The 12,809-nt window shown below is 44.1% G+C and overlaps 1 protein-coding gene across 2 annotated transcripts in view; it reads right to left on the bottom strand.

Annotated features, from left to right (window-relative positions):
- The window catches only part of NIPSNAP2 (nipsnap homolog 2), a 115,938-nt gene that overhangs the window by 16,975 nt on the left and 86,154 nt on the right, over positions 1-12,809 (bottom strand). For both annotated transcript variants that reach the window (XM_085649825.1, XM_085649826.1), the window contains exons 5-7: positions 11,050-11,120; positions 9,928-10,068; positions 1,868-1,899 (exon numbers count right to left, since the gene is read on the bottom strand). In XM_085649825.1, the coding sequence (XP_085505951.1) occupies positions 1,868-1,899; positions 9,928-10,068; positions 11,050-11,120 (244 nt within the window). The remainder of the gene's footprint in view (positions 1-1,867; positions 1,900-9,927; positions 10,069-11,049; positions 11,121-12,809) is intronic.

Genomic DNA, 12,809 nt, shown 5'->3' with positions numbered 1-12,809 from the left:
CATCAGGACTGTTTGGAAACACCTCCCAAAAATTATTTTTGGAAAATAGAGAAACTCATGAGGCCCAGCTAACCTTAGATTGCCCAATAAATATCCAGCTGATGTGCATGTTGTAGTTACCAAAATAATTGTGGGGGACTCAGGGGTATAAACCACCAGTCCATAGTCCATAATCCGCATAATGTTCTACAGAAAAACATACGGAGGTCCATTGTTTAGTAGGGTTTGGCTCTATTCTGGTGGATTCGTTGACATTTGCATGCTCTAAGGTCATTTGGTCCTGATATATTGCCACACAGTCTTACCACTAATTATTCTTTTTTTCTGAAGAACAACATATTGTTTATGGACTACAGACCGGGTGATTTATTCTCCCCCTCCCCCTACTCCCGACACCTCCAGAACTCTTTTGTAAGTGCAAGAGGCCCATCAGCAGTTAATTTATTGTGCACTGCCATGAGCTGGACCTCATGAGCTTCTCTAATTTCTGAAATAATTTTTGGGAGGTTTTGCTAATCAATCCAGGTGAAGAATCTTACCAAATAAGGGATAGGGGTCAAAACGTTTAAAACATTTTTTATTTGTAGACTGCCATTTATTGATATTCGCTTGAACTGTACTCTACCTCTAAGACAAAATTGGAAGTTGCATTGTGAAATGTATTTACAGTATTTATACTTTCTTTGTTCACATTTTTAGCGCACAACTCTTCACTTATGTCACTTTCACTGCACCACTCACGGGAGCACCCGTATATTATATATTTGGCTGAATTTGTTTCATTCCTTTTAAGGACAGTAAATCCTATCAATACGAGATATGTGCATGTTGTTTGTTACACAGGGAAGCTCAGGCTTGAGGCTTTCAATGAGGGAACCACTGTTCTCTAAATCATATTATGAATAACTGAGCAGACACTGAAACGGTTTGGCAGCCAAAAGCACGGTTATTCACAGTCCATGCTTTAGCTGATTAGTGCAAGCCCTTAGGCCATTGTGCCATTTATACCACTGAATGCCTGAATTAATAAATTGCAAATATTTATGATGGCAAAATATTCATAAAGATTGTAATTGCTTGTTTTGCTAACCCACATAATTATCATTCTACTGCATGCAAATAATCATCCTTTAGAATCAATATCAGTAACGGCTTTAATGGAAAAATCAATACACCAACATTGGGTTCAACTCTGTGCGAGCCAGATTGAAATCTGGCTGATAGAACACATTGCATATTAATTTGAAAATTAAACTACACTTTGGTGTTTTGAATTACATTATTTCAGAAATTTTCCCAATTCTTCAATTTTCTTTTTTTTTTTTAGATTAAAGCAGTGTAGATTCAGCTAGCTGGAGGATTTAAATTTTTGCTTCACATTAGAAATGTACCTTTTTGTAACTGCCTTTATATGTAATAAAATATAAAATGCAATGTATACGCGTTTGACCAGCGTTATTTCCAAACAATGTTATCATTCCAGTCCTTAAAGAGAAAGTGAATAAAAATGCACAAAAGATTAAAAAAATTAATTAAAAGTCAGTCTCTCGAGTTTGACTTCATTAAACTTTATATGCAAACTATTTAAATAGCTTCTAAAAATGCTTACATTTTTCCCCAAAAAATGTTTTAAATAAAAGGAACACCGAGATATGCAAATTGTTGTGCACATATCATACCCTATTATTAATGTAGCTTGCATTTGTAATTTAACGACAACTCTCCGCAACCAAAAACCTGAACATACAATTTGTGTTCTCCCACATAAGCTTTGCTATTGCACAGGGATCAAAGAGATGAATACATTTCCAATAAAAGTAAATCAACTACATTTCTTAAAGGTGTGAATGCAACGCCACAAACTTACCAGTTGTTGCCCCATTCAATCATAGTTCCAGGCTAAAAGAAAAAGAAAATATCCAACCATCATACCTGGGCATCAACTTTTAGGTATCGCTACATACTGTTTTACTATCTGGTACATCTATTGTTACCAGTTCCTTATTAGATACCTAAAGTAGGCTTCTAGTTTACCTGTGCCCAGGTCCAAACATGGTATTTTGATTTGTGGAGTTCTATCATTGCTTACATCAGGAAACTATTTTTCGATTACGTGTTTCCCTATTTTTTCACAAGAAAATAAGGCTCCTCCTATTTCTCCTTGTGCATCTGTATCTTGTTGCTCTCTTCCACCCCTCTTTTCCCCCTGTATGTCGGCTCCTTCTGTGTGCCCACCTCCCTCTTGCGTCCAATTGCTCAAGCTCTATCTCCCTTTCCTCTCTGCTCGCAACCTTTTCCAATGCATTCCTGTTGCAAGAAGGGAGAATATGAGTACAGAGGGTAGGTTACATCAAAATACCGTAAATGTTTACTATGTCTACAAGTCTAAAACAAGTTTCAAACACTTTAAGAACACAGATTGCTTTTGGGACTTCGCCTGCTTCTGCAACTGCTAACAGCCCAAGCAAGCACTGTGTTCACTTGCACATGCAGCCTAAAGTAAATGTATTTAATGCCGTTTCGGTCAGTCCCAGGGAGGCCAGTGAGGGTACATCAGGCTTTCAGTATCAGTACTCTAGTTCTTTGGTAGCGCTGTATATTAAAGCATTCACTTTTCAGTCTTGAACAGCAGCTTTGATGCAGCTAGAACAGTCACTATGGAGCAGCTGCAGTGGTCACATTTGTGACGGTGGTTCTTTGCCCAGAAAGGGCCTTCATTTTTTAACCAACTGTAGGTCTAAGGTAGAGGCAGAGCCAACCTGTTGCTCCACGTACAGTCCCTGAGCCTATCAGTTAATATTAAATAGCTCTCCCTACCTTCTGTTTTTAAAGTACTTTTAAAATGTAAGCAAAGTGGAAGCCTGTTTAATTTTTAAGACCATCTTCTGGGAGATTGGGAGGTAAACCCAGAGTATGGGAACAGCCCAATATCTTCAGGGCAGTTGGAGTTTGTGACTGCATTGTAGATTTAGAACTGTAATGATGATTCACACAGTATGGGCCAATTAACATACTGGAGTGTATGAGACAAGTCCGCCTTTCTCTAGTATTTGCTTTCCGTCTATTTTCTCATTTCATCTCCGCACTTTAAATTCTAGGTTGCTTTTTTTCTCCATATGCAACTTCATAGGAAAAACTAGCTAACCATAGAGCAAAAATGGCTGAACAGTATTACACCAAATTTGGCAGGGAGCTACAGATCTATCTAGAAACCATGCTTTTGAGATTTGGTGTAAATCTGTTCAGCTATTTTAGAGAAATGAAGAGAACAATCTATAGATATCTGTTGCCATTTGTAGTCCTGCAGGAAAAAACCACCCAAAAAGAATTTTGATTGGTCTGGTTCCCAGGAGTCGCACAGGACTGCATGATGTGAATAGCGCCCACAACACGAAGAAACATGTTGCAAACGCATTACTGGACTTGGGCCGCAGGTCCAGAAAATACATATTATGACCAATTTTATCAAAGGTTTTGCGGGAAAAACATGGCATACCACAGTACAAGAGTTGATCAGTGTACACGCACAGCATGACAGCAATCTCAGATATCAATAGTATACAACAGTGCATTATCATATCAATAAACCATAATAATTACACCATTTCCCCCATTACATTCATGTTTCTTCGGACAGCCATTTGCCTAAAAAATTAGCTTCTCTTGCTGCGCGCACCAATCCACCCCTGCGTGCCAACCTCTAACATTCGGTGACATAACTTGGTTCCTGACCCGGGCCGCGTCTCGCTTAGCAACTAAGCAAGCTGTCCCCAGAAAGGAGTACTCAGCCCTAGGGCACCTTACCTCCTCAATAAGCCCTAGTAAAGCAACATGGGGCGTCAACTCCAGGAGGGTGGTCTAGGACAGTGGATAATATTCGACCCAGCCCCTCCCAAAAAGGCTTCAGTACCAAGGACTCCCAGGCAATATGGAAAAAGTCTGCCGTGGGAAGCACAAACGCCGCTCGTGCATTGAAGTGTACATGTTGTAAGTGCCTCGGGCTGATGTACGACACGTGCAGGTAGTGAACTGTACCATGCGCAGCTGCACCGAGATCGCCAGCTCCCTTGGTGCCATGCAAGCCTCTCTCCAGTCATCGCGATCCAGTTCTCCCACCCAGGATGCCACATCTGCTTGACCTTCCCAAGACCATCCGGGGATGGATTACTACAGAAGTGGCCCCCTTAACTAGCCGCCACAAGAAAAGTTTCACATCCAGCAGATTGTATTCTGGCAGGGACTCACTCAGGAGTTTGTGAGCTAGCAAGGCATGGCGTAATTGGAGGTACCGAAAGAACTGCAAATTAGACAGCGAGTAATGGTCACCCTTGTAGACATCCCCCAGGTATGCGATCCTATGGCAGAAAACCTTCCAGCATCAAAAGTTGACCAAGCTATGTTCCTTCCCACAAAGGAGTCGTCTCAGTGAAGCAATGGTCCCAACCAATAAGGCCAAGAGCCGCCCTCCAACAAGTGAGGGATAATCGCGTGCAATGTACCTGGTTATGTGCCCCATAGAGGAGATCAAGCAAGCCATCCATACCCAGTGAATATATTTCCAACCGATATGCGGTTCATCCCATCCCCGGTGAGCCAGTCGTTAATTGGCATGATGTGTGCTGCCAACAGGTATAACTATAGATCTGATAAACCTAGGCCACCGTCAAAAGGAGATTTGCACAGTGACTGAAATGCCACCTTGTGCCGGCCACCAGCCTACCAAAGTTAGTAATTTTAGCAGTCATAGAATTAAACCATTTCCGGGGAATGCAATACGGATAATTACCCAACACGTTTAAATAGCACAGGAGGCACACTATTTTGAGAAGGGCAGTGTGCCCCATAGGGTTGAGTGGCAACATGGCCCAGCAGCCAAATTCTTGATCAAGCCGCCGATCAAGTCCCTGAAAGATGGGGGCCCGGGCCAGATCCGGAATGGGAGACACATGCACCCCTGGATATTTGAAAGCGTTATGCTGGGTAGGAATGTTGAGACACCAGACCCGCCCTAGAGCATCACCCTTCACCTCCACTAAACAGGATATGCCTTCATCAATCTGAAGCCCGGTTGCCTCGCCGTATAAATCAGAGAAGTGTCAGGCAGCGGGGCCCAGAACGCCAATGCTCTCTTAAAAACAGAAGCATGTCATCCGTGCATGATGCTAGCCAGTTTTCAAGGCCAACCCCCAACTGCCAGCCAGAAACCTGAATGTGAAAGCATATCAGCCGCGTCAGAGGCTCCATCACCAACGCAAAAAGCAGAGAGGACAATACAATGGACAGCACTGGTGCATGCCCCACTCAATGGAAAATGCAGGAGACCGAACCCCATTCACCTGGGCCTGAGCCTTCGGAGAGTGGTAGAGAAGACAAACCATACGACGGAACCTCTCACCCATGCGAGCCTGACAAAGAACTCCATCCATGACGGCCCATGACACAGTATCGAAAGCTTTCGTAAAATCAACAACAGGGCCAGATTGCCATTGAGCTCCGATGCCCGGGACAGCACAACATGGACCCTCCTACTACAGTGACGCATGCACCGGCCAGACATCAATCCACATTGATCCGGGTGAACAAGATAGGGCAGGGCAGGGCCTGACCGAGCCACTCAGCTAAAACTTTGGCATGGATCTTAATTTCAGGGTTGATCAATGAAATCAGGCGGGAAGTGGAGCATTGGCCCCTAGGAAGACGTTCCTTGGGCAGGACAACTATGGTGGCGCAGTCCAACTCTGGCGGAAAGGACCCCTGCTCCAAGGCGGCTGTATAAAGATTCAAAAGGTGAGGACATATGATCTCCCGGAATCTTTTGTAGTATTCAATAGGGTACCCGCCTGGGTCAGCCGTTTTCCCGAATTGCAACCCAGACACCGCAGGACTCACTTCCTCAAGGGTTAGGGCTTGGTCCAATTCTTGGGCCAAGACACTGGGTATAGTCGGCAGTGGATGCCAAAAGGAGATTGGCAACCTCTCCTAGCGGCGGAAGACACCGCAAGTATAACCCCAAGTAAAAATCAGCAAAGGTCTGGGCAATTGCCGAAGCTCATCCTGGGGACAACCTGATGAGTCCAGACACCCTCTGTGTGTAGGCCCTCCAACATTGTCTGGCCTGTTCCAAGGAAACCTGCTGCAGTTCAGTCTGGGCCAGATTGCGCGGTATCCCGGTGGCGAAGAGCCACCTCCAACCATACTATCCGTGTTTCCAAATCTGTTAGGCATGCCAGACAGCGCACCTCGGTCCGCCAAAAGTGGCCTTTAATTTAGCCTCTTAAAAATGGCTTACTAGCCGCCCATGGTGTCGCCGCCAATGCTACCGAACCTGCGTTGGGCTCCAAGAACTGACGCAATTTCACCTCTACTAAGGTCTCACATGTAAGACTCTGAAAGTACCATGCATTGAATCTCCAGGCCGGTCGCAAGACAGCAGGTGGAGTTACCCACGAAAGCAACTGCAGCGCGTAATCTGAGAGATACAGAGAGGAGATCCGCGGCCGGCAACCACATGAGGTCTATGCGAGATTCTGCCACATGCACTGCAGATCGGTCGATGCAAGCCCGATGAGTGGGATGCCAGGAGCACCAGGCATCGCAAAGGCCTAGCGAGTCTTCCCACGAGGACAAGCAGACTGCTCAGGAATGCCTGGCTGGGTATGGGGAGGAAGAGGCATCCAGGACCGGGTCCGGAAGCAAATCAAAGTCTCCTTCCATCATTGTAACACCCTGAGAGAGTGTCAGTCAACAAAGGATTTCAGCGACTGCAGGGAAGGCTGCAGTAAGGGCGGTGGGATATAAGAGGATATAAAATTAATGTGCTTCGCTTCCAACCGGCCCCCAATACCCATGTAGCCACCCTAAGTGTCCGTGCAGTGTGCTGTAACTGCCATGGAATGGATTTGTGTAGTAATATAGCGACTCCTCTCCATGTGTAAAACCTAAGTGGTAGACCCTTTCGTAGCCTAACCAGCCCAGGAATGGGCAATTCGTACCTAATAAATGGGTCTCCTGCAGGAGAATGACTGCTGGCCTGTGGCGTTTAATATATTGTAACACAGCAGACCGCTTAATGTGATCCAGGAGGCCATTCACATTCCAGGAGAGTACTGTTTTCTGAAGAGGGGCCATGGCGCAGCAGAAAAAAACAAGTAGGGTCCCCACCCAACAAGATTAGACAAGAGACCCCAGTAACCTCGATTGCTGATCCTTTGCTGTCGAAACATTGTTCAGAGCCTAGTTGCCACTGTTAAACTAGAAGGGAATAACATTGGCAAGACAAAACAGAGATAAATTAGGCTCAAAAGCCCCGCAAAACTACCCTCCCCCAACATCCTCCCTCCACACACCGCTAACTGTGGGAGGGGGTGGGGGTTATGAACCACTGTGGTCCATAGGTACCCATATAACAGGGTACAGTGCCTGACAAAAAATGATACCTCGTAAAAAAATGAACTTGGCTTCCAGTGTCCCACAAAAACAATACCCAGAGCAGAAGGACAGCCATACCAGCCAAGATCCACAGCGGAAGAGGAAGGTAAGCCAGCACACCCCCATCACCCTCGGTAGACACTCCTAGTCCGTCTCCCATAACGTCAACAGCATTGTAACTCAATAGGAAACATCCAGGTCAAGGCAGACCAGACAGCTGAGACAAGGAGCCCAAGCCCACCTCCGCAGAGAAGGACAGTTTATTTTCAGGCATTCACAGTTTGAGCCAGTCCTCCAGCACACTAGCTAGGCCCATCAGTTGCACGGATTTAGGCAGGCCAATGAGTCTAAGATTATTACTTCAAGACCTATTCTCGGCGTCCTCCGCTTTCTCCGGCAAGGACGACACAGAGGCGTTCAGCTTGGACATTTGGCTCTTGAGAGATGCAATTTCGTCCTCAGCCAAGGAGACGCAGTGTTCGACCTCCTTGGTCCTGTCCACAAAATTGCACACGTCCTGCTGCAATAGGAGAGATCCACTTGTAGGTCATCTGCTTTAGAATCTACAGCGTCCAGAGAGTCCTGCATGGCCTTGAGTATCACATCCACATCAAAATCCGCAGTTTTCTTCCGCCCTGAATCAGGCATCTCTCGTCAGTCGAACCCTCTGCATGCTCAAGGAGGGCGATCGGCGGGACCGTATATTGGTGCATCTTCATTGGGGATGGGGTTTGCGGCAACACCTTTCCCCACCTCCTAGTAAGGCCCGGGTGGCTCAAGAGAGAGCACAAGGGCCACCAGCCACCTGGGCCTTAGATAGCAGGTCCAGAAAACCTGCTGGGCCTGCAACCCCATTCTCAGCCTAGTCCAAGACGGGAGGTGCCAGAGAGAAGGGAGGACCCGGCTCATCGTCCAGGCAGCCGATGCGCCACTCCTACCTGCAATTCTGAGCAGCCCCCGCTGCACCGTAGCAGCTCTCCAATGCAGCCGCAGTGGAATGTCGAGGTAGTCAGTCCTGCTCCTCCGTTACCATCAACGAAGGAAGGGCGCCTCTCAGTCTCCACGATCAATGGAGAGCCTACTTGGGCCCACCTCCCAGCAAGGCTCAAATTCACAGGGCAGCTCTACACCGTGTGGCAAGCGAAGTCCAGCACTGACCGCTACCTGCCACCACCCGGTCCCGTTGGCAATTTCAGGCAAGTGGAGAAGCGTTCTACGTCGGGGCCCGCCGCCCAGAGCACCTTAGTCCAGCTGGCCATTTTCACCCAGCTCAGCAGTCTCGGAAGAGAGCGTGGTCCCGGCAGAGGCCCTGCACTGCAGTAGGCCTTAACTCTGCTGCGGTAGCAGCTCAACGGTACTAAATCGAGTCAAGGAACGGTTCTTCTAACACCCAGAGCCTTGTGAGGAGACCTCCGAAGCAGGAAGGATGTTGTTGTCAGGCATGATGTCAAAAGATCTGCCTTGGGCGACAGGAGCAGTACTAGAGGTCGACCGACATCTCTGCCGCCCGGGCCACACCCCCTGAAAATATTTCATCACGCTTTTTTGGGCTTATCATGGTTCTGCAGGACCCAGAACAGCCCCTACCATGTGAACTAACCGTTTTGTGATTTCATGTTATTTTTATATAGAGCAGGCTCAAGAGGTTTTTTATAACGCAAAGCGATTCACTGACCATTTTAAAATGAGACAGAACGACATTTAATTGGAAAGGCCGCCTGTAACTCATGCTTTTTTAGCATCTGGGGACAGACAACTTTTACAGCCTGTTGCGAGTTCTAGTTCTTATGTGATCAACAACGGGCAATTGCGTTCTATGACAGATTGCTCTGTGCCACTGACTTTATATTATGGATTTGGTGATATGGCAAAGTAGATCCTTGTGCAGGCAGCGTAATCTGTCAGCAGCAGAAGCAGCTTCTCCAGTCCTGGCAGATGCTTCACACTGCTAGCTGCTCTCCTGTGGCAACTAAACTAAGAGCTTTTCACACACTCCATCTAGATTGTTGACTTTGCCAATGTGTGTTCAATATGCCCCTCCATTGTGATCGGGGGTCCATCAGGAAGACATTAGTGTTCCACATGTACGAGCCGTTGTGACATGTGCAAGGCTGAGTGTATGCACTGGCTATGAGCAAAGACATCTGAATGGAATATTGTTTTTTGGTCAATGAAAACAAGGCAGTGACAAAAGATACCATTCTGTGCAACTGCCACTCGAAGTACGGTGGCTCGACTGGGCTCAAGTGATGCTCTCAAGGTAGAAGAGGCTTGGCCAACTACTTTAGAATGAGAGGAGGGTAGTGAATATTTTCACCAGAGCTGCAGGAATATTTTCACCAGAGCTGCAACCTGTTGAACCCTAGGCAGGCTATCAAGTGATATGATACCTTAGCATAGAATTGTATAGTTGTATTCTTGCATGGCATCAAGAAACACTTTCATAACATGGTTCTACACAGCTATTTAAGGAAAGTGTTCTATGTCTGTCACACTTACTCGCAGTTGATATGATCTCAGTTCATAAATATTCGGTCCTTCCCTAGGTACTGGTTCATTCCAGAAGCTGAATTCCAAAAGAAGCTGGTTCTTGCGAGAGAGAAGCATGTTTCCCCTCTCTTTACGAAAATCTGTAAACTCCTTTAAAATGGGAAAAGAAAACCAAATTACATTTTAGAAATACATTTGCGCATTGCCATCAGCCTCATTTAAACTGCTTCACTGTCCCACAATTCTTATGTGCATTTTGCTTTTAAGAAATACCGAAGACATGATTATATTTTATATGGTGCTTTTGTTTTGTACTTTGCGACACAGGCTCCAACTTCTTGTTGGGTTCTTCAGAGGAATTTGCAAGATGTGGTCTAGATTTTGACCGACTGGGAAGAACACGACAGGAAGAGAGGCCCGCAAATCTTTAATAGCGGAACTCAACTGTGAAAAAGCATGAGCTCAACCGGGAAGAGGAAAGTAAGATGGCAAGATGAGGCTTCCCGCAAAAGTAAGACAGACTACGATAGCAGAATGTCACCCCACCTGCAAATCAAAATCGACACAGGAATATGGTATGTTAATTTAATACGTTTATTTGAGATTTTAGGAACTTAAGTACATGTACCCTTGATAAAGGGTACAATTAATAATGAAATGTAAGGATTCAATAGAAAAATACTTGTTTTACATCAGACTGGAGAAATCAAAATATTTAGTGTAGAACACACATGAGAAAAAGAAGAAACTATGTTTCCGGACTGGGTGCTTTTAAATAAAACTGTTACTACATTAGTTTGAGAGATCAAAGAGATGACATGTATGATTCTGCTGTTCAGATATTCAGTTTTAACATTTCAAAATTATTATTTTGTTTAAATATTCCTACTTTTTAAATGAAACACTTCTTTTCTGGCAGACAAACCAAACAGGCAAACAGTGAGCTACTGGCTTTACAATTCCACCCTCCTTTAAGCATAAATTGCTTTTCAACCAACATTATTAATGGGGGGCAACTTTTCTAAGTGGAATTAATGTACGAACAGGAGGACTGTGAATACACTGAAATGACAATATATTTTGGTAAAATAAATTAAGATTTGATTATAATAGATATTATTCAGATCTAACCTTGTTTTTTCGAAGTTTACTCATCACTTCAGTGAGAGCTGGGTACCCCCCCTCGTACCGCCAGAGATGCACTGAAATATATTCATGAAAAAATAGTAATATTAATTTAGGAAACTTTCAATTGAGAAATCATTCACCACCACTGCTACAAATAACTTCACTTTTCAAAGGGTTAAACAAACATTTAACATGCTGGCATGCAGAGCAGATTCCTCTGACAATACCTTAGTTCCTGGAGCATTTCTAGAACCTAGCTCCCGTGCAGTTATTTTCAATACCAGCAAAAACTGTGTAACATTAGAAGCAAGTGATATCAATGGGTTCTTAGTAATCTATAGGCTAGTGTTGCACAGGGATAACTATAGAGCTCAAATGTGCGATTGGCTTTGGAAGAAGTAGAAAATTAAATATGATTGTAAGAAATTATATAATTAAGAAAAACATGAAAAGATAGAAGTCTTAAATGTAAGTGTAAAAGAATCAATGGACAATAGATACATCCTCTCCCCATAGGAATGGGACAGCCGCGTTGAAATGAGTAAAATAATCCCAAAATCAGTCTTTAAAAATCAACCAGAACTATATGCAGAAATAAGCAGCTATATCGACTCTCCCCTTCAAAATCACCTCAGAAGAAACTCTTAATTACCACCTAATCCTTTTAGTAAATAGAGCTTCCAGGTACAAACTAGGGTGTCTCAGTTCCTGATGCTTGCGGAGCTTTAGCATCATGTGTCCATTTGAAAGAAAATGGGGGTTAAAAGATTCTTAGGCAAAGATGACTTCCACACCCAGCTTGAACATGGGAATTTCAACCCACTCCTAGATTTTATAATCATTTTTAGGGTGCTGCAAATCCACAATATATTTTTTACAGGTTTTGAAACCTAGTGTCAAAGGCACAGAATTACACGTTTGGAAGAACTCGGGGTAAGTTACTGATTTCCTTTTCAACAGATAAATATTATCAGATCCTAAAAATCAAACATCCCCTTTCGTATATGGGGGTGGCCATGAACTACACTGAGAGAATGAGAACTGGTGCATAGGCGATAGGTGGGTGATAAGGGAGCGGTTGCAAACTCTAGTGCCCCTTCTACATCTTCAAGAGATCATGCTACTGGCCCCTAAATTACTGCCCTATAGCATGATTTCCCATTAATTGGACTGGAAAATTAAAATATTACAAAATGGGGCAAACAAATTAAGTAATTAAAAAATGGATTTCTACTTAAGTCCTTAAAATGTTAACTATCGACGGATGGTGCAGAAATAAAGCGATTAACAAATGGAATATACAAAATTAACCATTTTATCTGCATAAAGTAATGTAGCACACATAACCGGGATAGATGATTTTTAGACACACCAGACCAAGAGTATAGGCTGCGCATACTGGTTTCCAAGAAACAACACAATTGTTCTTTTTTCTGCCATTACGTCTTCTTCAGTTTTACTTTATCATTATTCTTTATGTATCATTATTCTTAAAGCTACTACATGATAAATAACATTTTGCATCAGAGGAAATCTTTTCTTTTCACGTCCACATGCTTTTTTAATAATATGAAAAATTGGTGGAAGACGTAATGAGATATAAAAAGATCAGCTCTGTAGCTTGATACCTACATACATACCTGGGCACATTGAGAGGCCCTTATCGTCCTCTCACTGGCTTGATATTACTGGCTTCTGTGGGTCCTTGGACTCCATTTCCCATACATTAAAGCAATAATGTAATCCATGTTTTGCCAAATTAG

This window comes from Triturus cristatus, chromosome 3_2 (assembly GCF_964204655.1).
Source record: "Triturus cristatus chromosome 3_2, aTriCri1.1, whole genome shotgun sequence".
In the NCBI taxonomy this organism is placed as follows: Eukaryota; Metazoa; Chordata; class Amphibia; order Caudata; family Salamandridae; genus Triturus; species Triturus cristatus.
The sequence above is the reverse complement of the archived record's forward strand: the minus strand, read 5'-3'. Positions and strand labels throughout refer to the sequence as shown.